The sequence below is a fragment of the Mandrillus leucophaeus genome, unplaced genomic scaffold (genome assembly GCF_000951045.1).
Source record: "Mandrillus leucophaeus isolate KB7577 unplaced genomic scaffold, Mleu.le_1.0 Scaffold822, whole genome shotgun sequence".
In the NCBI taxonomy this organism is placed as follows: domain Eukaryota; kingdom Metazoa; phylum Chordata; class Mammalia; order Primates; family Cercopithecidae; genus Mandrillus; species Mandrillus leucophaeus.
In genome coordinates, this window is record NW_012108942.1 from 491353 (window position 1) to 516603 (window position 25251).

At 40.3% G+C, this 25251-nt stretch overlaps 1 protein-coding gene across 2 annotated transcripts in view; it reads left to right on the top strand.

Moving 5' to 3' along the window:
* Window positions 1-918: 918 nt before the first annotated feature.
* The window catches only part of CKAP2L (cytoskeleton associated protein 2-like), a 36463-nt gene continuing 12130 nt past the window's right edge, over window positions 919-25251 (top strand). The window contains exons 1-8 of one of the 2 annotated variants that reach the window (XM_011968017.1): window positions 919-1034; window positions 3034-3100; window positions 4861-4912; window positions 8234-9462; window positions 13042-13249; window positions 18863-19018; window positions 22568-22631; window positions 24311-24500. In XM_011968017.1, the coding sequence (XP_011823407.1) occupies window positions 998-1034; window positions 3034-3100; window positions 4861-4912; window positions 8234-9462; window positions 13042-13249; window positions 18863-19018; window positions 22568-22631; window positions 24311-24500 (2003 nt within the window). In that variant the 5' untranslated portion in view covers window positions 919-997. The remainder of the gene's footprint in view (window positions 1035-3033; window positions 3101-4860; window positions 4913-8233; window positions 9463-13041; window positions 13250-18862; window positions 19019-22567; window positions 22632-24310; window positions 24501-25251) is intronic. The other variant, XM_011968018.1, reaches the window with a different exon arrangement.

A 25251-nucleotide genomic window follows, 5' to 3' on the forward strand; every position in this document is an offset into this window, starting at 1 on the left:
TCATTATTCACAATAGCCAAAAAGTGGAAGCAACTCAAGTGTCCGGAGAGGGACGGACCAAGAAGCAAAATGTGGCATGTCCACACAACGGAATGCTATTCCCCCCGACAAGGAAATTCTGACACATGCTACACATGCATGAACCTTGAAAACTTTATGCTAAGTGAAACAAGTCAGCCACAGAACAAATACTGCATGATTCTACTTACCTGGCACCTACAGTTGTCAAATCCACAGAGACAGAAACTAGAACAGTGATTGCCTGGGGCTGGAGGAGGGAGGACGGCGGAGTAAGTGATGGGGACAGGGTTTCAGTTGGGGAAGACGAAAAAGTTCTAGAAAGGACAGTAGTGATGGTTGTCCCACAATGTGAGGGTACTTAATACCACTGAACTGCACATTTTTGGAAAATATAACACTTTAAAATGGTTAAAATGGTATATATGATGTTATGTATATTTTACCTCAATTAAAGGAGCCACCCTGCAGTACTAAAATTAGGAGCCTTTAGATGCATAAGACCCACATGTCCTCTTTATAATACTATTTTTTCATAGCTTCCTGTGAGTCTGAGACTCTGAGACGAAGGAATCCCAGCATCCTGGGAAGACCGCCCTGTCTCTCAGCTCAGGGACTCCCGGAGCGCCAACCCCAGCTGGATGCAACGTAACCGCCCCCCTAACCGCCAGCCCGGCTGAGATCCCTCGGAGGGCCCCACGCCCACTCAGAGGCGGACTCAGAGGCGGGCGGTGCCGCGCCCCGAGGAAGCCGCCCTCAATGCCGAGATGCACTGCACGTTCTTCCAATCAAAGGGCCCCAAGTCAGGCTCTCAAAGCCAGAGCCAACCGCAAAGAGGCTACTGCCTGTTGTCCCGCCCTCCCGTGATGACGACTAGCGAGTTTCAAACCCGCAGGAGCCAATGAGGACGCGCGGAGGCGCGGCACGCCGGTCTTGGCTACGGGCGCGGCGTTTGAAGAAAAACTGTCACTGAAGAGTCATGGTGGGGCCCGGGCCTACCGCCGCTGCAGCTGTAGGTGAGTATGACCGCGAATGAGTCCCCGTTATTCTCGGGCGTTGGAACATGGCCAGGGTAGTAGGAGGCCACCGAGTGAGTTCTTCCCGCGGAAGGTGCCCGTCCGCTCGCCTGCCTAAGTTTCCCTCGGGCGTTTTCCATCCCGGAAGCGCATACGCGACCCCCGGCCACGGCCCCCAGGTAGACATCTGGGCCTGGGGCGGCGGAGGCTGTGCGCAGGCCCAGATACCTCACGGGCGCCTTTCTAGAAAGCCCTGCAGCAGCCTTGCAAAGACATGTCATTGTCGCAACGTTCTGGATAAAGAAACAGGCCCCTTGGTCGGGCCTTCACCAGCAGCGGGAAGCAGCGCGCTGTTTTGATCCACATTTGGCTCCAGGCAGAGCCGGGCATGGTCCTCTGTGCCAGGAGGCGGGGTCTGGCTTGAGCCCGGGTCTCCTGCCTTGGGTGGAGCTCTCACTCCACACCTCTCAGCCTGCCGTGGCTAGAAGTTGATGGGTTAAATCTGCACCCGGGGCTAAGGCTTCTGTGATCCCTAATCTCTTAGATGTGCTTGGAGCCCTTTCCTACCTTTCAAAATACACCTGCACATATGCCACGTTCTCCAAGATACGCACCGTTGTTTTGTTTCTTCCATTATTTCTGTTGATGCCTACGAGGTCCTAGGCACTTTACATAACAAGCTTTAAAGATGGGCATTTCTGTCTGCCTTATAGGCTCAGCAGCAGCAAAGTTTGCTAATTTGCTAGAAGTCACAGAGGTGGGACTTCCAACCCCCTATGTCAGCCCCTACGCTCTACACTGCCTGGCAAACTGTCTCTAAGGATACAGTGAGCATCAGCAAAACAGGGCAACTCCGTTGAGATGAGGTTAAGAGTCGTTTGGCACCCCTGTCGTCTTTTTTTCTTCCATCACGTCATTGTTTTAATTTTAACCTTTTTCCAACCACCTACTCCCCTCATTTATGCCCCACCTCTGAACTCGCATACTTCTTTTTCTCTCTTATGGCCCTTAGATTTTACCTTATACTGTAATTATTGCTGTGCTTATTTTATCTCCACTGCTAGTTTGAAAGTTGTTGAAGGCAGAAATCATTGACTTGTCATCCCCTCACAAATGGCTTGTGTAGAAAGTCACCATAGTATAGATGTCTGCCATGAGCAGACCTGGCATATTTTATCCTTAATACCAACAAAGGAAGCCATATAAGGATTTGTGGGTAAAAATCATCATCCCTGTTAAAAGACATCAGACCAGGCCTGGCTCACCAGCTCAGGTGGGTCAGTAACAGAAGTTCTTCAAAACATAGACTGTTACAGCTGTGAACAGTGGCTGTGAGCTCCAGGGTTAAATAAGCCTGTTTTCAAGTCCTGGAATTGCCACATATTAGCTTGGTAACTTTGGGCGTGACATTTACCCTCTCTGGATTTCAGATTGCAAAAACTCATTGGATTGTTTTGTGGATTGAAAGAAATAATGTAAATTTAGGCCGAGTGCTTTGACTCACGCCTGTAATCCTAGCACTTTGGGAGGCCACAGCAGGAGGATCACTTGAGCTCAGGAATTTGACGCCACCCCTGGCAATATAGTGAGATCCTGTCTTTACAAAAAAAGATTTTTTAAATTACCCAGCGTGGTGGTACACACCTGTATTCCCAGCTACTCAGGAGACTGAGGTGGGAGGATTGCTAGAACCTGGGAGGTCAAGGCAACAGTGACCCGTGGTTGTGCCACTGCACTCCAGCCTCAGTGACAGAGGAAGACCATGTCTCAAAAAAAAAAAAAAGTAGTAAGTTTAAAGAGCTTAGTGTAGGCCTGGCATATAAATGATATTGTTGATGTTGATATTAACTTAAAGGCAAATTTATAGGACTAGGGATTTTATAACATTATGTCGCTAAGCCAAAATCACTAGAGAAAAGTGTCATCTTTTAGAATATTAATGAACTGGTTAAAATCTTGAACTAAAGTTATGTCGTTTGTTTGCTTGCCTGTGTTGCAGAAGAGCGACAGAGAAAACTTCAGGAGTACCTTGCAGCCAAGGGAAAACTGAAGAGCCAAAACACCAAGTGAGTGTATCTGTCCACAGTTATGCAAGTTTTGTTGCCTCCTTTGTACTAGCAATTTAAAGCCTTTTTGAAACATGTCCCTTTTGCTTAGAGTCTACTCAGACTGCATTGGGATTCTATGATAACGTAAAAAGAGCATTTCAGTCCAGGCATGACCAAACCCCCGGGCAGTGCTTAGTCCATTGGCAAAGCTTTATGCATTGTTACTGTGCGAATCTCCAAAGGAAGGAGGGAAGGGTCAGTATTACCTACCATGCTGGAAGCTTTGCCAGTTTCTGCGTTTTTTTTCTTGGGGAAGTTGATTCTCATGAAGGCAGTTTTTGGTCAAGAACTTGAATGAAAAAAAAAAAAAAAAACTTGAATGACCATGGTTCCGGCATTTCTTGCTAAGGCAGGAGAGCCGGTTATAATCAATCCTCCATAGCAGAGTGATATCCTCCAGCCTAGTGGTGCTCTCGGGTCATTCTCTTAGCACTTACTGTTGAGGTAGACAGAACATAACCGCTTCATTTTTATCCTTTGTAGATTCTTACCATCTTTGTGGTGTTATATGTCCTTCTTTCTTAGCACTAATTAATTTTTTCCCCATTTGAGTTGCTAAATATTTATTTGAAAATTAATTTTTACAAAGTTAGCTTTCACCCTTTATTTTATCTTGGGTGTTTACTCACCTCTATTTCCTTGATTAAATGAACCTAATTCATTTATTCAACAAATATTTATTTAGTACCTACCATGTCTCAGTTACTTCTGATGCTAGAGATACGGTGCTTAACAAGACAGACATTCCTGCCCTCCCAGGGCTTTTGTTCTAGATGGGAGAGACAAACATCAAACAAGTCATAATCAAAGTCCTTGTTAGTCTAGCAATTGTTTTTGGTCCATGCAGATTGATTCCTTCTAAATTCTCTGTTTTCCTATCCTTTTTCTGCATTTCCTATCTCACTAGCTAGATTTCATGTGTGTCTTGCTTTTTTTTTCTCTTTTTGGTCTCACTTTTCCCCTTGAAAATTAGAAAAGATAATATTTGAAGATACTTAAAACAAGGAAATTTTTTTTTTTTTTTGAGATGGAGTCTTGCTCTGTCGCCCAGACTGGAGTATAGTGGCGCAACCTTGGCTCACTGCAAGCTCCGCCTCCCAGGTTCACGCCATTCTCCTGCCTCAGCCTGCTGAGTAGCTGGGGACTACAGGTGTGCGCCACCATGCCCAGCTAATTTTTTTTGTATTTTTAGTAGAGATGGGGTTTCACTGTGTTAGCCAGGATGGTCTCTATCTCCTGATCTCGTGATCCGCCTACCTTGGCCTCTCAAAGTGCTGGGATTACAGGCGTGAGCCACCATGCCCAGCTGGAAATTTTTTAAAGAAGCAGTTAATGGTTTCATTTGGCATTGTATCTTCAGTGTCTGGCACATTGCAGTGCTCCAGGAATGATGTTTGAATGAGTAAGACTATACAAATATGAAGGAAACACATATATCTCATTAATATTGTGAGAACGCTAGATTTGTGCATAGACAGTCTCTGTAAGGATCATAAGGCAAAAAAAAAGTAGGAGCAATTGGTGATCTCCAAGGGGGAGGATACAGAACTAAAGAAATGATGATAAGGAGACTTTATTGAATCTAATTTTGAATTATTTTGCCATTACAGAAATTCTAATTATTTAAAATTCTAATCATAATTTTTAATCACCGTACTTCCCAAGCTTAGCTTGGCATCCTTCTGTGCTGAGGATTAATTTTAATTTGTCTTTTATAGGCCTTATCTGAAATCCAAGAATAATTGCCTGAATCCACCACCTTCTAAATCTGTAAGTAGAAATTAGTCTTTTTAAAAATATGCATTCATAGGTATGATTAGTAATAAAAATAATAAAGATGTTAGCAACCTAAAGAACATGTATTTCAAAGATATTTCTTTTAGATATAAAAACAGTTTGGTTTAATAAGAAACAATCATTTTTTGAAAAGTATGACATACTACAGTTTAGTTTTATTAACCAAATAAAGTCTCAAGTGAACTTTAGTCCTCTTGATAGCTAACATTTATTGAATACTTACTGTGTGCCTGATACTTTTCTGACTTGCGTTACCTCACTGAGTCCTCACAATCTTATGAGGCTACTATTAGTAGCCCCACTTTACAGATGAGCAAACTAAGTTACAGAAAGGTTAAATAGGTCGCATAGCTATTAAGTGACAAAGCTGAGAGCCTGTGATCTTAACCACTTTGGTATGCTGCCATGAAGTTAAATAGCTCAGTAGTCATTAAAAGAACATTTGCATTGAACCTTCCGAGCCACTTAAGTATATGCTTCCTAATCAATTTAATTTAGCTACATTAGATAGAATGGTAAAGGATCCTTAACTTTAAATGGAAGAAATCAGCCCTCTGAAAGAGACACAGATTCTTCATCTGCAATAAAAATCTCACCTTTAGTCTTTAAAAGCATAGTTTTTATCTGTGTTCTGAAATGTAACTCAAATAGTGCTTCCTGAAGTGAAACATTCTCATTGGTGAGAATTTTAATAAGTTTTAATGATTCATTCACCAAATGACCTCAGTCATATTTGTCATATGCATATGCATATATAGACTATATATGTTGTGTATATACGTGACATCATTAGACACTGTGAAGGACAGCAAAATGTATATAAGGCAAAATTTATGCACAATGATTTAACGTTTGGGAAGCACTGGGTTACACTTTTACTTTATGTAGCTTGAACCAGTGTAGCATGCAAGTCTTAAAGAAAAATCCACTGGAAAGGGCCCTCAGTCAGAGTTCCCTGAGGCATCTCTGGAAGTTGAAAGTACTGATTTCAGGACATCAACTCTTAAACGAAGATGATACCTACCTTATCTGCTTTACACAGTTGTAAAAGTAAAAAATGAACTCAGGAAGGGAATTACAGAATTTAGGAGAAACTAAAAGCACGACGTAAATAATAGTCATCATTGCAGTTATATAATGCTTGACAGTTTATATAACACTTTCCATATATGACAGCAACTAACACCCAGACACTTTGTATACATTACCTCACTCAGAACAACCCTGTAAGGAAGTAGACCATATGCTTTAATGTCCAAACCAGGACACTTTTGAGAGTAAAAAGCAGTACTCTTTGACCAACAGGCATAAATCAAAACTATCTTGTGAAAACCAGGACATATGGCATCCTTTCTAGATAATAGATGCTATTATTATTATCAGTTTTATTGTGAATCTAAACCTGCTCTAAAGTTAATTTTAAAAAGTAATGAAGTACTGATACATACTACAACATGGGTAAATCTTGAAAACATGCTAAGTGAAAGAAGCCAGACAGAAAAGCCCACATATTACATGATTCCATTTATATGACACATCTAAAATAGGCAAATCTGTAGACATACAGAGACAGAAAGTAGACTAGCCGTTGCCAAGGACTGCAGGAAGCAGAAAATGGGGAGTGACCGCCAACAAGTAAACCAAGTTTCTTTCTAGGGTGATGAATATATTCTGGAATTAGACAGTGGTGATTGCTGTATAATAGTGTGACTGTACTAAAATCCACAGAATTGTGCACTTATTAAAATGGTGAATGTTATGGTTTGTGGATTATATCAATTTGTTTTTAATATAAAAGAAAGAGCAACTAAAATTAACACACATTTGGAAGCTTTCATGCCAGCATCCCTCTACCTCTTCAGTAAGCAATGATGGAGGGATCCAAGGTGTATATAAATGTTGGTGCTCAAAGATTAATCCAGATATAGCCATTGTGGGTATACCATCCATCTCTCTGCCTCCCACTCACAACTCTCCCCCGTTTCACCCCTAACAACAACACACACACCACTGTTATCCGGAGTAGACATCTCTTTGCCCTTAATGCCAAATGGTTCTGGGTAGATATCCTTTACATACTCGCCAGGTTTATATAGTGATTCTTTACAATATTTGTCAAATCAAAAATAGAGCAGTAACTCTAGCATTCCCATATCTTACCCTGGAAACATATTCCATAAATCTCTGTGAAATTCTCCTTTCTGAGTAATTGCTTTCATGATAGATGCTCAGGAATTCATAGTGGCTTGCCCAGTTACTTACCATATGAATTCTAAACTCCCCTAGTTTTCAGAGTTCTCTGTAATCTAGCCCTACCTTCTCATCCAGAAATAAATCACATGACTAAACATTTGTTTATTATTAACATAGACTCTAACCTTAAAACCCTGTCCTGGCTGATTTTACACATGGGACTACTAAGATGTTACATGTTTATTGAGAGCTGTGGCAGCATATCTCAGCCTTCACATCATCTGCCACCTATCTCCTTGTCACCAGTCTCCAGGGATGAGACAGAGGTTCTTGAGTGATACTGTGATGTTTACAAAGGCAGTAGTTTAAAAAACATATAGTGTGACTATACAAAGTACTAGGAGAGATTTGTTGGGAGGTACCCTAACATAAGTTCATTATGTATATATTTTTTCAGGGTCCTTTGGAGGGCACTTAGGATATAATAGGCATTCAACAACTACTGTTTGAGGCAGATTCATTTTTTAAAGAGCAAGTTTTTTATATTCACTACATGTCTGCTTAATTCTGTCAAGCTAAAAGATTCTAATATATTTCTGATAGGAACTCAAGTTATAAAAACTACCTATTAGGACAAGTACGGTGGCTCATGCCTGTTATCCCAGCACTCTGGGAGGCCAAGGTGGGTGGATTACTTGAGTTCAAGATTTCACGACCAACCTGGCCAACATGGTGAAACCCCATCTTTACTAAAAATACAAAAAAGTAGCCGGGTGTAATGACACGCGCCTGTAGTCCAGCCACTTGCAAGGCTGAGGTGGGAGAATTGCTTCAACACAGGAGGCAGAGGTTGCAGTGAGCCAAGATTGCATCACTGCACACCAGCCTGGATGACAGAGCAAGACCCTGTCTCAAAAAAAAACACAAAACACAAAAACTGTCTATTAGTCATTCTTTACTTTCTGAGAATTCAGCTTTCTTAGGTGAAAATCTAAAAATGATTAATTTTTTTAGCATGTGTTAAACAGTTATTTTTATTATTTTAAAAACAGTAGGATATTGTTAGGAATTTTTTAATATATACTTCCTTTGTTTTTTCAGACTATTAAACCCAAAAATGATGTTACCAACCATGTTGTTTTGCCTGTCAAACCTAAAAGATCCACCAGCATTAAACTCCAACCCAGACCACCTAATACTACAGGGTCCCAGAAGCCGAAGTTGGAGCCACCAAAACTTCTGGGCAAAAGGCTGACTTCAGAATATGCTTCTTCTAATCCATACTCTAAACCTTCTAGCAAGAGTTTTCAACAGCGTGAAGCTGGATCATCCACAACAGGAGAACTGTCAAGAAAACCCGTGGGATCACTTAGTATGGAGCAATTGAAAACTACAAAGCAGCAGTTAACAAATCAAGGAAATGCTAAATGTACAGACTCTGTGAATAATACCTATGTTGAAAATGAATCTTTGGTTAATTTTCTAAAAGAAACAAACAAAGAGAACTTGCCCCATATCTTAACAGAACCTGAGAGGAAGCCAGATCCTAATTTATGTACCACAAGTAAGCCAAAGACTAACTCTTCTAATCAAACCAAGAACAGTTTGGTTCCTCAACAAGCCTTGGGCAAAAGTTCAGTTAATAGTGCTGTTCTGAAAGATAGAGTTAATAAACAATTTGTTGGAGAAACGCAAAGCGGGACTTTCCCAGTAAAATCACAGCAACTCTCTAGAGGAGCAAATCTTGCAAGACCAGGAGTAAAACCCTCAAGAACGGTTCCCTCTCGCTTTATTCAGACCCTTAGTACAGTTCAGTCATCGAAGAAACTGGTGGTCAAGAACATCAAAGATGTAAAGGTTAATAGGAGTAAATATGAAAGACCAAATGAAACTAAGTTACAGTCATACCCTGTTATTGAACAGAGAATGAAACATACCAAACCCACAACATACCCCAATTTGCTTCAGGGTGAATATAACAACAGACATCCAGACATCAAGCAAGATCGGAAGTCCACCCAACCTTGTTGTATACCTCAGACATCATGCATACTGCAAAAACCGAAAGCCATAAGCCAGAGGCCTAATCTGACAGTTGGCAGATTTGATTCAGCCATTCCAAGCACCCCTAGTATAAGACCAAATGGAACCAGTTGTAATAAACGTAACAATAATGACTTTCAACAAAAAGCGCGGACTTTGAAAAAGGCTGTTGTTCCCCAGAACCATTTTCTGAACAAGACCGCTCCCAAAAAAGCTGATGTCACAACCGTAAATGAGACTCAAACAAACCCAAATATTAAAAAGAAGGCAACAGCAGAGGATCGAAGGTACTTTGCTTTAATTCTAAACTTTTGCAACTTAAGATAATTAGGAAAATTGACCATCAAGAAGACTTGATCGGGAAATAGGCCATAAATAATGGCTCCTAAGTAATTTTTAACTACAGTCTGAAAAAAGATTTGAAGGAAATATATTAAGACTTGACAGGACTAGGTGGTACATATGTTATAAATCATTTTCTGTAATTGTATGCTTAAAATAGTTTTTTTTTTTTTAAGAAATTGAAACACAGAATGGATGAGTAAGAAGTAGGGGGTGCAGATGTAGACATGTTCAAGAAGTGCTCTGCTAGGCTGAACAGCAATAGAACAGATGAGAGTTCACATAGCTAGAAAGTGAGAAGATGGTAGTCTCTTGTCAAGCAAACCAATGGTTAAGTTCAGAAAAGTTATCAGGGAAGAACCAGAAACTTCCATGAGTCTGAGTGGGCCAAGTTATGGCAAGTAAGCTCAGAGAGGAGCAGTCAGTTCAAATACAGGGTTCAGATGGTGGAAGTCAAATCTCGGGCCGGGCACACTGGCTCACGCCTAAGGTCCCAGCATTTTGGGAGGCCGAGGCGAGCGGATTACCTGAGGTCGAGAGTTCGAGACCAGCCTACGGAGAACCAACCAACATGGAGAACCCCTGTTTTTACTAAAAATACAAAATTAGCTGGGCGTGGTGGCACATGCCTGTAATCCCAGTTACTCAGGAGGCTGAGGCAGGAGAATTGCTTGAACCCAGAAGGCGGAGGTTGCGGTGAGCCGAGATCACGCCATTGCACTCCAGCCTGGGCAACAAGAGCAAAACTCTGTCTCAGAAAAAAAGAAAAAATCAAGATTTCAGGTTGATTAATATTAACATACACATTGATTGAAACTGAGCCAGTGAATTTTTCACACTTTCTACCCAGGAGAAGCATATACGTATACCTGCTTGTCAGAAATGTCCTTATTTTGTACTTCAAGCAGGTATGCATATATGCTTCGTACAGCTCTAAACACCACCACCAAGCCCCTTGCCCTCCTGAAGAGACAGTAAGTAAACAACTTAATTCAGGGTGATGTGATCCAGAGAGTAGAGCTGGAATGGCTGCTTTAGATAGAAGGATCAGTAGAGGTACTTTCAACAGCAACGTCTGAGCTGAGACCTAACTCTGAGGAGAGGCTGGTGACAAGAAGAAGGACAATCCTGAGCAGAAAGAGAAGTGAGTGCAGAGACCTTGAGGTGGTGAACAAGGAAGTCAGGGTCCCAGCCCTGGAGCTCACAGTCTACGTCAGACAACAGAGGATTGGTCATAAGACTGTGTTGCATGTTGAACATGTTTGATTACAAAAGAGAAGGAGTCTGGAAAGGGAGAGATTCATTCACTCATTCTGCAGGTGTTTCTTCGGCACCTACAATGTGCCAGGCGCTAGGAGACACAGTGATGAGCACACAGTCAGTCAGTCTTTACCCTTCTGGAGCTAATTGATATATATAGAAAGTACTAGAGAAACAAAACTGGTATTGAGGTCCTAGGAGTAAGTTGCCTTTAGAAAGGGAAAGTTCCCTCTTCATTTATGATTAGAAGGAAGGCTAAGGAGATAGGAAAAATGCTAGGAACATGGAGGAAGCACATGCCAGATGTCTGAACTTCTATCATCAAGTAGGTGGTTGGAGTGAAGGCAAGGGGCAGTATTTGGGGCTGAAATAATAAACATTGCATGGATTTTGCTCTGGAGTCAGAAATGAGAGTTAGTAGCATTCATTCATTCAAAAATTAGTTACTGGCATTCTGGAAAAAACAAAACTATAAAGACAAAAAATAGATCAGTGATATTCAGGAGCTGGAGATTAGGGGTGAGACTGACTACCAAGGAGGATAAGGGAATTATTGACGGTGTTACAGCTCTCTTAGAGCTTGATAATAGACTTACCTGACTTCAGGCATTTGTCAAAACTCAGAATTACACACTGAAAGGTGAATGTTACTGTGTGTTATTAAATAGCTGTGTGTGCTAGACACTGTGCTAGGAACTGGACTGCCAAAGTTTCTGCCTTCATAGAGCTCACACTCCAGTGGAGGAGACAGAAAACCAACACATTGACTAAATAAGACACGGTAATTACAGGTAATTGCCTCTCCAAGGAGGTGTCATTTGAGCAGAGGACTGAAGATGCAAGACCTTAAGGCAGGAATAAGTCTGGATCAAGAAACTTCAAGGAGGCAGGGTGCAGTGGCTCATGTCTGTAATCCCAGCACTTTGGAAAGCCGAGGTGGTCGGATCACTTGAGGTCAGGAGTTCGAGACCAGCCTAGCCAACATTGTGAAACCCCATCTCTACTAAAAATACAAAAATTAGCCAGGTGTGGTGGCACGCACCTGTCGTTGCAGCTACTCAGGAGGCTGAGGCACAAGAATCACTTGAACCCAGGAGGTGGAGGTAGCAGTGACGGGAGAGCATACCACTTCACTCTAGCCTGGGCAACAGAGCAAAACTGTGTCTCAAAAACAAAAAAAGAAACTGCAAGGATACCTGAGCTCCTAGAGGGGGTGAGTGACAGACTAGTGTGGAGAGGTAGATTGGAGAGGTAGGCAGGAGCCAGATTACACTGTGCCTTTCAGCCATGGAAAATATGTTGAATTTTATTCCAAGAGCCGTGGAAAGTCCTTGGCAGTGACACAGCCTGGGGTGCTATTTACCAAAGTAAGAAAAATTTGGAACAGATGCAGAGATGAAAATCGAGAACTTTGTTTAGGACAGTATTAGATTTGAAATGCCTGTCAGACATCAAAAGATTATCAACTAGGCAGTGGGTTTTACAAAGTTTGGGGATCCAGGGAGAGATCTGGGCTGAAATGTACACTTGAAAGTCATTATTAATATGTAGTTTTAATTTAAAGAAACTGGAGTGCCTACATCCAAACATGAGGTCTACATGTCTTGGTGCCCCTACCCCCAAAAAGCAGTCTGTCACCTGCTTAGAAGCTGGAGTGGAAAATGTGAACAGTGGGGGACAGCAAGATTGAGGACTTGGCACTATCAGAGCCAGCTACTTAAGAGCCCCGAAATTACAGGTCTAGCTTATGAAGGAGTCATGTCTGGTCAAGAGAGGGCTAAGGAACCAGGTTAAGTGGGTCACTTCCCACACCAAGACCTTACTGAGGGTAGAATGCAGGCTTGTTAGGTTTGAGTTGAGTGACAGTTTATGGTGAGAGAAATGAAGTGCTGAGTTAGTCATCTCAAAAGGAGAGGGATGTCTTAGGAAAGCAAGTGTCAAGTAGCACAAGTGAAAACTTTCAAAGAATAATAATAATCACAAATTCTATTTGAAGTCTGAAGTGCTGGCCACGTGTGATCTAGGAATCTTGGTGTCTGCCTTCTCATGGGTGGGTGCAACCCAGTGCTGCCATTACCCATTACTTTTTTCTCTTGCATCAATGTCTGCATCTGTTTTTATTAATTGTTTTTTAATTCCATTCTCCTAATTTTGTCTGTAGTTGAAAGTAATTATACTCTATCTATACGTATCATATACTTTAGCAGCTTGACTGTGTTTAAAAATAAATAAATAAAACCACTCTCCCTTTAATTGAATTTCAGGAAACAACTAGAAGAATGGCAGAAATCTAAGGGAAAAATCTATAAACGGCCCCCTATGGAAATTAAAACAAAAAGAAAAGTAATAAAGGAAATGAATATTTCATTCTGGAAGAGCATTGAAAAAGAAGAGGAGGAAAAGAAAGCACAACTCGAACTGTCCAGTAAAATTAACAACACTCTGACAGAATGTCTGAACCTCATCGAAGGGGTGAGTGAAGAAGATAAATTCCTCCAGCTTTGGCCCAAAGTCTTAGAATTTTTGAACATTTTTCTTAAATATAGTATAGGAGAGATAGCCTTCATCTAAGCAGAAACTTAGCTACTCTTTTAAATATGGAGTAATAATAATAGCAATAATAATAATGACATGCCCATAAACGGTGGCTTTTGTATGTCTGCGCTTTTATAAACACTTAGCTAAGATTATCTCACATAATTATAACCACTGTTACTATGATCACTTTACAAACGAAACTAAGGCACAAAGAAGTTGGAAAACTAATCCAAATAAACTGGCTCCAAAAGGAACTTTGCTTCTTTGGGTATCAGGTTCTGAAGAGGACACATTTAACATTGAAACTGAAGTCAGAAGGCAAGTTGATATGTAAAGTTGGAGTATTCTAAATACTGTGGGTAGCTATAAGTAGTATTTAAACTTTATCGTGGATTCTGCAGATAAGGATAAAATAGATGGTAGGCAAAGAGTATGATGGTAGGCAAAGGAAAAATATATTAATTAAAAATGATGGAATAAACTTCTATACTAAGATCCTTGCCTAAAGCAAAACTCATTCGGTCCTTTGGCTGGTAGTGTTGAACATCAGCCAAAAAAAGGAAAAGTTCAGTTTAAATCTACTCCAGGCAACATTTTCACAACAGCCAGTTAAATATTAACTGTTTCTCCTTGGAAGAAACAAGTGGAGTTAAACTTGAGTTCTTTTTCTTTTCCTCTTTTGTTTTTGTTGTATTATTTAAAAACATGAGTACCTTTTTATTATTAAAATCATTTCAAACAATACAGATAAATGATCAGCCCTCTCCCTCTATAACATACATATTTAGGCATCCCAGACTTCTTTCTGGAGGTGACCACCATTGCCAGTCATTCTTTCTGTTTTCATGCATGTCCATACAGTAGAGGTGTGGAGAGAAAGGAAGTATTAAATTTTTGCGAGTTGGAATTCTTTTATTCACTTTTTTATGTACTTTGGTTGTTTTTTCTTGTGTTTTCCTAGTACCAATGTTATGCTAATTTAGGCAGATGAGTTGAGTGTTTTCCTTTTTGTCCTGTACACTGAAAATAGTTTGTATGACACGAGAATTATTTTTATTTTTTGAAGGTTTGATAAAAACTTGCCCATAAAAATCATCTGGACCGTGTTTCTTTGGAGGATAATTTTGTATATATCCTCTCAGTTTATTATGGGGTCATTGCTCTATTTAGGGTTCATATATCTTGAGTCAACTTGAGTAATGTTGTGACTTTTTAAAAATTAGACTTGCCAAAGATTTTTTCTCATTAATCTTTTTAAAAGACCTCAGGTTTTATTGATTATTTTTTCTCTTGCATCAATGTCTGCATCTATTTTTATATTTATTGCTCTTTTCCTAGCTTTTTAATTGAAACCTTAGATCATTTAAAAGTGAGAATTTCTTTTTTTTATAAATACGTTCAATGCTATAGCAGATTTGCCTCTGAATTTTACTTTGGTCATATTATGTGTCAGGGTGAAGTCTGAAAAACAAACCACAGAAATAATGTAATTGGTTACACAGTATCTTATGTGGGTTCTCCAGAGGTGAACCCTAAGAGGAGAATCTGTGTGAAAGTAGTTTATTCGGAAGACACTCCAGGGCAAACTGGGAGGGGAGTGAAGTTGGAGGATCAGAAAAGCGAGTCCATGGAGGGTGACTGGCACAGCCCCACAGGGATGCTCTGGAGACAGTGTCACTCACATCTCTCCGAGTCATCCTGATCAGAGGCATGGGAGCTCCAGTGTTAAAGCTTCCATTGTCATTTATTCATGGCTACCTCTGGCGGACAAGAATTCTCAAGGCACTTCCCACTCTCTGGTCACATACAAGGGAGCACAGATGCCGGCTGTGAAAGCACACAGTGAGCGCTCAAAATGCTGAAGGGATCAGAAGAGGTGCAGGTGCTACACACAGGTCTGACAACAAAAAGGAACCTGAGGTAACAGTGGTGATAACTGCAGGAAGCAGCTAGTACCCACTGGGTCTAGGGGAACAAAGAGAGGTTAGGGTATCAAAACCAAGAAGCAGGAGAGACAAACCCTGGTAGAAATGGGACTCCCAACTGTAAGGAAGGCATACTACCCAGCAGATGCTGGAGGAGAGGCCATGCAAGGCTGGGGCTCAGATTTTGAGGAAAAGATGCTCTCCATTTGGTGCTCCTGCCTCTGAAGCTGCACAGGGAGGTGGGCTCTGAGTGGGGAATGGGAGAAAAAAAGATGGAGGCTAGGACCAACTGTTGCTGCCAGGGCGAGGGACCATTGCTGGGGTAAGGAAAGCAAATAGGACGAAGCAAGTGTCTTCCTTCTCCATCCCTGCAGCCTCCCTCTCGTGCCCCCTAGTGGCAGAGCTGAGCAGGGAGCTGGTGTCCAGCAGAAAGTGGTTTACAAGAGTTTCAACCCAAGCATCACAACGCAGAGGATGGGGTTTGGGGCTGACACACAGAAGCTTCCTAACTGACATATCTTCTCATTGTTCATTTCTAAATAGCTTGAGATTCCCATTTTGAGTTCTTTAACCCAAAAAATATCTTAGAAGAATATCTTTTAATTTCCAGATTTGTAGATTTTTTTTTCTGGTGTTAATTTCTAATTATATTGCATTGTAGTTGGTGAATGTGGCCTGTGTGTACTCTACTTGATGGATTTTGTTGAAATTTTCTTTGTGGTCTTAATATCTGATCATTCTTGGTAAATATTCCAAAAATGTTTGAAAAGAATGTATATCCTATTTTGTTTATTTGATCCATTGCTTTCTGAAAGAAATAGGCGAAAGTCTCTCCCTGGCACTGTGATTAGTCATTGACAATTTCTCTTCATATGTCTGTCCATTTTTACTTTCTGTTTTTCAGTTATGTTGTTAAGTACAGAAAGATTCATGATTTGCTTTGATTTCTTTTGTCTGATTAATTTTGCCACACCTGCTTTTTGTTGTTAGAATATGTCTGGTAGTTCTTTTTCCATCCCTTTCCTTTAAACCTTCATGCGTTGACTTATTTTAGGTATGTCTCATATAAATGCACACAGTTACATTTTTTAAACAAATCTGAAACTCTCTGCTTTTAAAAAGCAAATTTAGTTCATCGCATTTATTATGATGACTTGTATGTTTAAACTTAATGCCTGCCATTTTGTTTTGTAATTCAGCTTACATGAATTCTTTTTTTCCTCATTTCTGTGTTAGATCTAGTTTTATTTCATAAGGAAAATAATACACTGAAATGAAAATAAAGTGGTAGATGTAAGCTCAAACATGATTTGCAGAATATATATCATATTCTTCTTGCAGTTCCTTTTTTGGTTTGTGTTTTTTAAGAGACAGGGTTTCACTCTGTTGCCTAGATTGGAGTGCAGTGATGCCATCATAGCTCACTGCAACTTTGAACTCCTGGGTGGACCCAAGCGATCCTCCACCTCAGCCTCCTGTGCAACTAGGACTACAGGTACACACCACTACACCCATTATTGTTTACATTTTTTTGTAGACACAGTGTCTCACTGTGTTGCCCAGGCTGATCTCAAACTCCTAGCCTCAAGCAGTCCTCTGCCTCAGCCTCCCAAAGTGCTGGGATTACAGGTGTGAACCACCCGCTGCGCCTGGCCTGCAGTTACTTTTGTTTCTAGTCTTTCATGTGAGTTCTAAAGTTTACTCACTAGTAAATTTATGATTTTTGAATGGCAAACCTTTTGAGTCTGTATTCTCGTGAAACTGTTATTTTGCCTTCATGCTGGAATCATAGTTTGACTGGGGAAATTTCTTAATTTCAGCTTGTTTTCCCTGGAAAAATTTAAGTGACTGCTTCATTTTCTTTCTTGCATCTGGAGTTGTTGATTTGTTAATGTCTCACTTCAGTCTGATTCTCATTCCTTTATAGATAATCCTTTTCTTCCCCCTCCCCGGAAGCTTTTAAGATTTTCTTTTTGTCTTTGGTTTTCTAAGTTTTTATATTTTTTCTCCCATTCATCCTGCTTAGCTCTCTGAGAGCCTTTCAATCTGAACAACTGTTTCTTTGTTCATTTCTTGAAAGTTTTGTCCTACAACCACTTTGTGTGTTTACCTTTGTTCCTTCTAGAAACTCTCTTAGATGGATATTAGAATTATTGAGTAATAGATATATCCTTCAGAATTCTAAATTTTGTTTTCATACTGTTCGTTGTTCTGTTGCACTGGTTTCTAGGAGGATTTCACAGCTGAATTTTCAGCTCACAGGTGTATTCTTCAGCGGCACCCATGCAATTGTTCTGCCCTTCTATTGGTTATTTTTCCTAACAGCCCATTCTAGTTTCAGGATAGCAATACAGTCTCATCACTCTGAAGATATTGACTGTGATACTCTTAAAAGTATTCCTCTTTGCTCCAGTGTTCATTCTTGTTTGTTGAGTTTTATGCTGCTTTCATGTAGTGTTGGTTTTCTCAAATGTTAGTGATTCTCAGTTGTGAACTTAACCTTTGCGTCTCCCCCATTTCAATAGCAGTAGATGGTGCTGCTTGGCTGAGTGTGCCGGTACCTGGATTTCTGGGCATGGTAGTGCTCCACATTCCTCTGGGTCCATATCACTGTCCTGCTTGCAGCACAAGCCAGAAGGGAACCAAACCAGTGAATCCGTTTCAAAGTTTCTTTTTGTGGGGTTTAGCCCTGTTTCATAAACACCTGCATAAATCCCCGACACAGACACATATATACCCCATGACCTTTTTTGCATGCCTTTGTCATTCTTTACATTGCTATTAGTCCTACGGAAATTCTGATCACTACTCAGTGTTCTCATTATTATAAATATGGAATATTATGAATATGTAAGAAATGTTTATGATTTGTTTTGTTTTTGTACCATGTAAAAATGAACATATTTCTTACCTTCAGCTATGATAAACATTTTCTACTTGGTCTTATATAACTCTTAAAATTTAACAATGAGGAAGCCAGGCACAGTGGCCCATGCCTGTGGTCTCAGCTACTTGAGAGGCTAAGGTGGGAGGATTGCTTGATCCCAGGAGGTAGAGGTTGCAGCGCATTGTGATCGTACCACTGCACTCCAGCCTGGGCAGCAGAGTGAGACTTGTCTCAAAAAAAAAAAAATTAGGCCAGGTGTGGTGGCTTGTGCCTGTAATCCCAGAATTTTGAGAGGCAGATCACAAGGTCAGGAGATCGAGACCATCCTGGCTAACACAGTGAAACCCTGTTTCTACTAAAAGTACAAACAATTAGCCAAGCATGTGGTGGCACGTGCCCGTAATCCCAGCTACTCGGGAGGCTGAGGCCGGAGACTTGCTTGAACCCGGGAGGTGGAGGTTGCAGTGAGCTGAGATCATGCCACTGCACTCCAGCCTGGCGACAGAGCGGGACTCCGTCTCAAAAAAAAAAGTCTCAAATCATTAAAATGGATAATTAAAACAGGTGCATTTTATTACATGTACATTGTACCTCAGTAAAATTGACATTTTTTTATAGTTCAAAAATATTAGTGATCAAACCAATTTCTGCATACCTGCTGTAATAAATATTAGGAGATGTGAGACTAACGGTGAAATGATAATAATTACCTCTGAATATTTTGATTTTTTTCAGGGTGTACCTTCTAATGAAATACTTAACATATTGTCCAGCATTCCTGAAGCTGAAAAATTCGCTAAATTCTGGATCTGCAAAGCAAAGTTGTTGGCAAGTAAAGGCACCTTTGATGTTATTGGGCTATATGAAGAGGCCATTAAAAATGGGGCAACAGTGAGTATCTGTCTTGGGTGGGTAACTTCTTAAAATTCTGTTTCATGTGAGTTCTCTGTTGTTGTTTATAATATGGTGGTTAGAAGGTTGCAACATCAGTATCCAACACTTATAAAGTAATACCTTACCGTAAAGAACCTAAAAATATATTAAACCCAATACATCAACATCCTTAAATCAGTAATTCAGAGCCATTGCATAAATAACTTTTAATTCGAAAATTTAGGAAAAAAACACTATATAATTATTATTTACAAAAACCGCATCAAATAGCTTTATAATGCTTTTCATTAAAATGTCATTTGCCATGTCATATTCCATATTCTGTGGTACCTTTTTCCATAATGGTTCAAAATCAGAATTGTACATGCACATAGTTTAAGCAGTCAAGTAGTTTGATAAGTTTCGTTCAATAAGGCCTCTGTCTTCCTTCCCTGCCATTTCCCGCTTCCCAGGGCAAACTGATTATTTTTATATTAACCTCTACAGTTTCAGAAAACATGTTTCTGTTTCTTGATTTTTCAGTTTTAGGTATGATTTATGGAATTCCAGCTATGCAGAATGAAGATTTAGCCCTCTTTCACACATACATACACAGATCCCCAGCACGCACAAATACACACCCCTATTTACCATCCTTACAGACCTTTGCCGTTCCTCATACTTTCATTAGAGTCATGGAAATTCTGGTCACTATTTAGCATTCACATTGTTAATGAATATATAAGAAATATATGAGTATGTTGAGCCATGTAGTATATACTGTGATTACTTTGCCTTTCAAGCAAAACTTTCCACTCTTCCTGGAGTTACTGTCTTGTTTTGCCTTTGCTTAGTTTTCTGAGTATTTATATATAATTAAGTCACAAACTCTCTCTAATTGTCTAAGTTCCTCAATACTTTGAAAACATCAGATATTCTACTGATTTCTTTTTCTTAGAGACCTTTCTCCTAGACCCTTCTGGCTTATTCCAGACTGAACAAGTTGCACTTTACTGCCATCTTCACCAGCTGTCTTTCTGGGATCTCTTTACCATCACCTTTAGATTCCCTTTACATCCTTCTTAAGTTGGGTGGATCCCTTGTTTTTTAGAACCCATATCAGTTTTCTTCTTTCTACATTGTCTGTTTCTTCTCCAATGTTTTTCATTTCTTTCTCTCTCGTTGTTATTGTTTGTTCTATTTTGTTTTGTTCTCTATTCATTAAACGCTTTACACAGATGCTGGTGAAACTGGGCTCTTTGCCTATATATAAGGTGGGTCTGAAAAAGCTTATTTAAAGCTCTAAACACGTGGATGGGGCTTCACCACAGGGTGATCTGGCTGAGTTGATTAGTTAGAAAACCCTCAATATCAGTATCTTTAGGTCTTTACTCTTAAGCTGGACAAGTTCTCTGGAGAAGTATGTTCCAATCTCTTTCCTGGGAGCTAGAAACCAGACTGCCAGTGCTGTGGGAGAGAAGAGAGCAGGGAGTCTCAACCCTCAACATGGAAACTTCCGCTTATCTCCTTTTCTGAGAAAGCACCCTATCCCAATCTTGCATGATATCCCTCAGAGACTTGGAGAATACATCCCCACTTTTCTGTTAGGATGAAAGGAGTCAGACACAGTTACCAGGCTGCACAGAGTTTAGGGGTGCAGGGTGGATTTGGAGGTCTGACTGCTTTTTGAACAGATGTTAAAGAGTCCTCCTAATTTGGGCCCTACCACACATTCCTAAGCCGTTCTGCCAGCTCAGGAATGTTTCTCAGCCACACTGCCAGCTTGGGATTTGGCTCTCTCAAGTCGATCAAATTGTTTACTTCTGTTCTGCATTGAAGCTTCCAAAACCTTATCGCCATTTATTCCTTCCTATGTTTTGTGGTTATTGCCTCTTTTTAATCCCTTTATTATCCTTTCAGTCGCTTTTCAAGAGAAATTAAAAATAAAGGTATATTTAATCCACCATCTTTAACCAGAAGGCTATACAAATGTAAAATACACTTGATGAATGTTTTATGGAATTCACTCTTTGCAATATATTCTATGTGTTTATTCCCATTCATTTAGCTGAAATCATAATTATCTTTTGGATTTTGAAAAAAATCTATGGAAAGCTTTGCTTTTATGCTTTATTGTCAGTTGATATCTATTTGATACAGAGTCCCAGGTAAGGAAGACAAACCTCCAACTATAATGTTCTTGTGGGAGAGTACAACTTCTGCTTCATGGCATAGTTTACATACTTGAAAAATGAAGGCTATCTCAGATAATTTTATCAGAAAACTACTTTTCATAAAAGTTTTTTATTTTTTTTCAAGTATGTTAACAAATAAAAGAAGAAAGAAAGGAAAAGCTGGAGAAAATTACCTAAAATGCCTACAAAGATTGTATCTTGGCCGGGCACAGTGACTCATCCCTGTAATCTCAGCACTTTGGGAGGCCGAGGCAGGCGGATCACCTGAGGTCAGGAGTTCGAGACCAGCCTGGGCAACATGGCGAAACTCCATCTCTACTAAAAATAGAAAAATTAGCCAGATGGTGTGGTGCATGCCTGTAATTCCCAGCTATTCGGGAGGCTGAGGCAGGAGAATCACTTGAACCCTGGAAGTAGAGTTTGTGGTGAGCTGATACCACACCACTGCCCTCCAGCTTGGGTGACAGAGACTCCCTCTCATAAAAAATTGTATTTGGGGCTGGGTACAGTCGCTCACGCCTATAAGTAATCCCAGCACTTTGGGAGGCCAAGGCAGGCGGATCACGAGGTCAGGAGATCAAGACCATCCTGGCTAACATGGTAAAACCCCGTTTCTACTAAAAATACAAAAAATTAGCCGGGTGTGGTGGTGGGCACCTGTAGTCCCAGCTACTCAGGAGACTGAAGCAGGAGAATGGCGCCCAGGAGGCGGAGCTTGCAGTGAACCGAGATCACGCCACTGCACTCCAGCCTGGGTGACAGAGCAAGACTCCGTCTCAAAAAAAAAAATTTTATTTGGTCAATGGAATTATAGGTGATTTCATTTGTTAAGCTTAACCTATTGTTCAATTTTTCTATAATATATATATATGACTTATGATAAAGGGAGAATCGCTTGAACCCGGGAGGTGGAGGTTGCAGTGAGCTGAGATCACACCACTGTACTCCAGCCTGGGACACAGCGAGACTTGTCTCAAGAAAATAAATAAATATATATATAATGCATTTTCTGTATGGCTAGCTTTACATCATTGGGCGAGAATCTTTATGTGGGAATACATATTACATATTTGATGTGTTATACAAATCAATAGGAAAATAGAATTCGATGTAGACAAATTACATTATGGACAACTTTAAATACATCTGTTGATTAAGTCAAGTGTGCCAACACTTAATCATAATTTTCTGTGTTCCTTTATTTTTCTCATGAAGCTATAAAACTGTCAAGCTAGACAAAAGACTTATGGTTAGACGAGATTTTAAAAGGAAACATTTTTATTATAAAACATTTATTTGAAGTTAAAGTTCCTAAGCAAATTTTTTCCATGAATGTTTTTAAGATTTTGTATGTTTTCTTTCTTCCTTCCAGCCAATACAAGAGTTACGGGAAGTTGTTCTTAATATTTTGCAAGACTCAAACAGAACCACAGAAGGTACTATTATTTTTGTATTTAAATTCATCTTCTCTAGCTGTACCAGTAAAAGTCATCCAGGACATATAGGAAAAAGGAGAAAAGAATTATCCCCTGAAATGCTTCTCACTTCTTGGTTTCCATGACCTGGCCCTTTCAGCCATTGTCATCAGCTGATTTATTTGTGTGATTACAAGTAAATACACTGCTCAACACTGAACAAAGGTGGTTTCCACCAGAACAGCCTAGACTGGAGTGTCCTACTTCCCTGGAATCCTAGATGGGAGAAGACAAACAGCTCTTTACTGGAAGAGACTGAGGCAGGAAGGAGAAATGCCTGAAGTTACATGTTTAATCATAATAAACCCACCAACATACTCATCTAAATTTGTGTTATCCCTTTAAAAATAGCTATCTCAGGAATCTCGTCAATTGGTTGACCATTACTGTCAGTGGTTATAACCTTTAGAAGACTTCTATGAGAAATATGTTGTGCCAAACACAAGTGACATTATAATTGCTTATGATATTTGTTGTATGAATGGAAAGAAAAAACAAGCTATCCTTAGAAAATAAATTGGATTCTTGTTATCTTAGAAGGTGACAAATCTTTGTCCTTTAATAGTAGATTTAGGCTGCATACAGTAGCTCACACCTGTAATCCTAGCACTTTGGGAGACCAAGGCGGGTGGATCACCTAGGTCAGGAGTTCGAGACCAGTCCGACCAACATGGTGAAACCTTCTCTTTACTAAAAAATATATATATATATATGAAAATTAGCCGGTTGTGGTGGTGCGTGCCTGTAATCCCAGCTACTCAGGAGGCTGAGGCAGGAGAATCACTTGAACCCAGGAAGTAAGAGTTTGGAGTGAGCCAAGATCACGCCACTGCACTCCAGCCTGGGCCACAAGAGCAAAACTCCATCTCAAAAAAAAAAGAGTAGGTTTCACTGGGGAACAATCCAGTCGTGTAGCTAAGTAACCCACTACATGTGGGAGGAAGGACATAAAATAGATATACTTAATAGTAGATTCTTTGGGAATGAGACTACAATTCAGATATTTGGTTAAAACTTGACTGTTCTTAAAAAGAATAAAAAAGGAAGACAGGAATCCATGCCTTTATTGCACCCTCTTGACCTCACTTAGGGTGTCAGCCTCTAGCCACGGTGTGCCTAGCACAGTCTGATTTCCTTCCTTTCATTTTCGTGATTGTGTTTGGGCTACCATGAAAACTTAGTGCAAGACAGTTTTTACCCACTGTCCAAGGCAGTAACCATGTGGTCATCCTGGGTAGGAATGGGATTGGGAGGTTGTGTGAATTAACCTTAATGAGTCAAGAAAATTGATCCAAGTTGTGGTGTAAGGGTAGGCCAGTGACTAGTCCCTAAGAGAGTTCTCTTGAGAGGGAATAGGAGACTGGGGATGTGTTCAGAGTCTTGAAATGGTGTCAAGAATCTACCTACAGCTGTCTGCGGGGCTGGCTAGGAGGGTAGCCTGATGTAGCAGGACATTGCTACAGGGCTTAACATGAAAAAACAAGTTGTAAGTCACACTTCAAATCAATCACTATTCAGTATGTGGAGCCCATGAAGATCACTGGGAAATCATTGTATGTATGTATTTTTCATGTTATTGATTTTTAGCTGAAGTATTAAGTTGCTAAATCTTAACTTCCTTCATGATCTTACATACACAGGAATTACTTCTGATTCTTTAGTTACTGAAACTAATATAACATCAGTGGAAGAGCTGGCCAAGAAGATGGAATCTGTGAAGTCTTGTCTTTCTCCAAAAGAGAGGGAACAAGTCACGGCGACACCCCAAATAGCCAAGGCAGAACAGCATAATTATCCTGGTATCAAATTACAGATTGGTCCAATCCCTAGGTAAGCAGACTCTAAAGCAGGCTTTGTGTTCACAGACTTAATTCTAGTCTAAGTCTCAGTTTTTCCTTCATAGATCTAGAGTAACAGCAGCTTATAGATACTTCTGCTTCATATGAGGTTCAAATGGCTTAATCCATCTTTGGCATTCAGGAAAGAACTGAGAATGAGGGGAGGTTGGAACCATTGACAGGAAGGTCTGTGTCTTTTCTTTGCACACACCATCCCCCTTTCACCACCCTAATGAGACCTGACCTGCAGTGAGGAAGGTGCTGCCAGAGTCAGGAGGGGTATTAGAATGCATTCACCCCTGCCCTCCTAAGGTCTCTCCTACCTTTTCACTCTCATTTGTCCTGCACTTGCAGATCCTATCTGCCTTTCTTGCAAGTCCTGACACAGTTGGCTAGGGTTGGGGCGATAAGATGGGGCACAAAGTCCCAAGCAGGAGCAAACTCTGTAGCTGTGGGAGGAAAGGGACAGTGAATACCCCTTTAAGAACAGGGAGAGCAGTGGAGTATGTACTAGTCAGAGACTGCTCATAAAGTCAGAAGCATTTTATTTTGTAACAAGTATAAATTTAAGGCAGAATTCATAGTAATTTAAGGAGTCATGTCAGGGCGTCAGTGTCATTTTCTAAACTGTGAGTGTAGCACCACTCTTCTCTGATCATGATCTGGAAAGAATTCCAAACAAGGGCATCAAGACAACCGTTCTGTGTTTTAGTTCCCTGGAAAGCACAGCTGAGCCTCTTCCA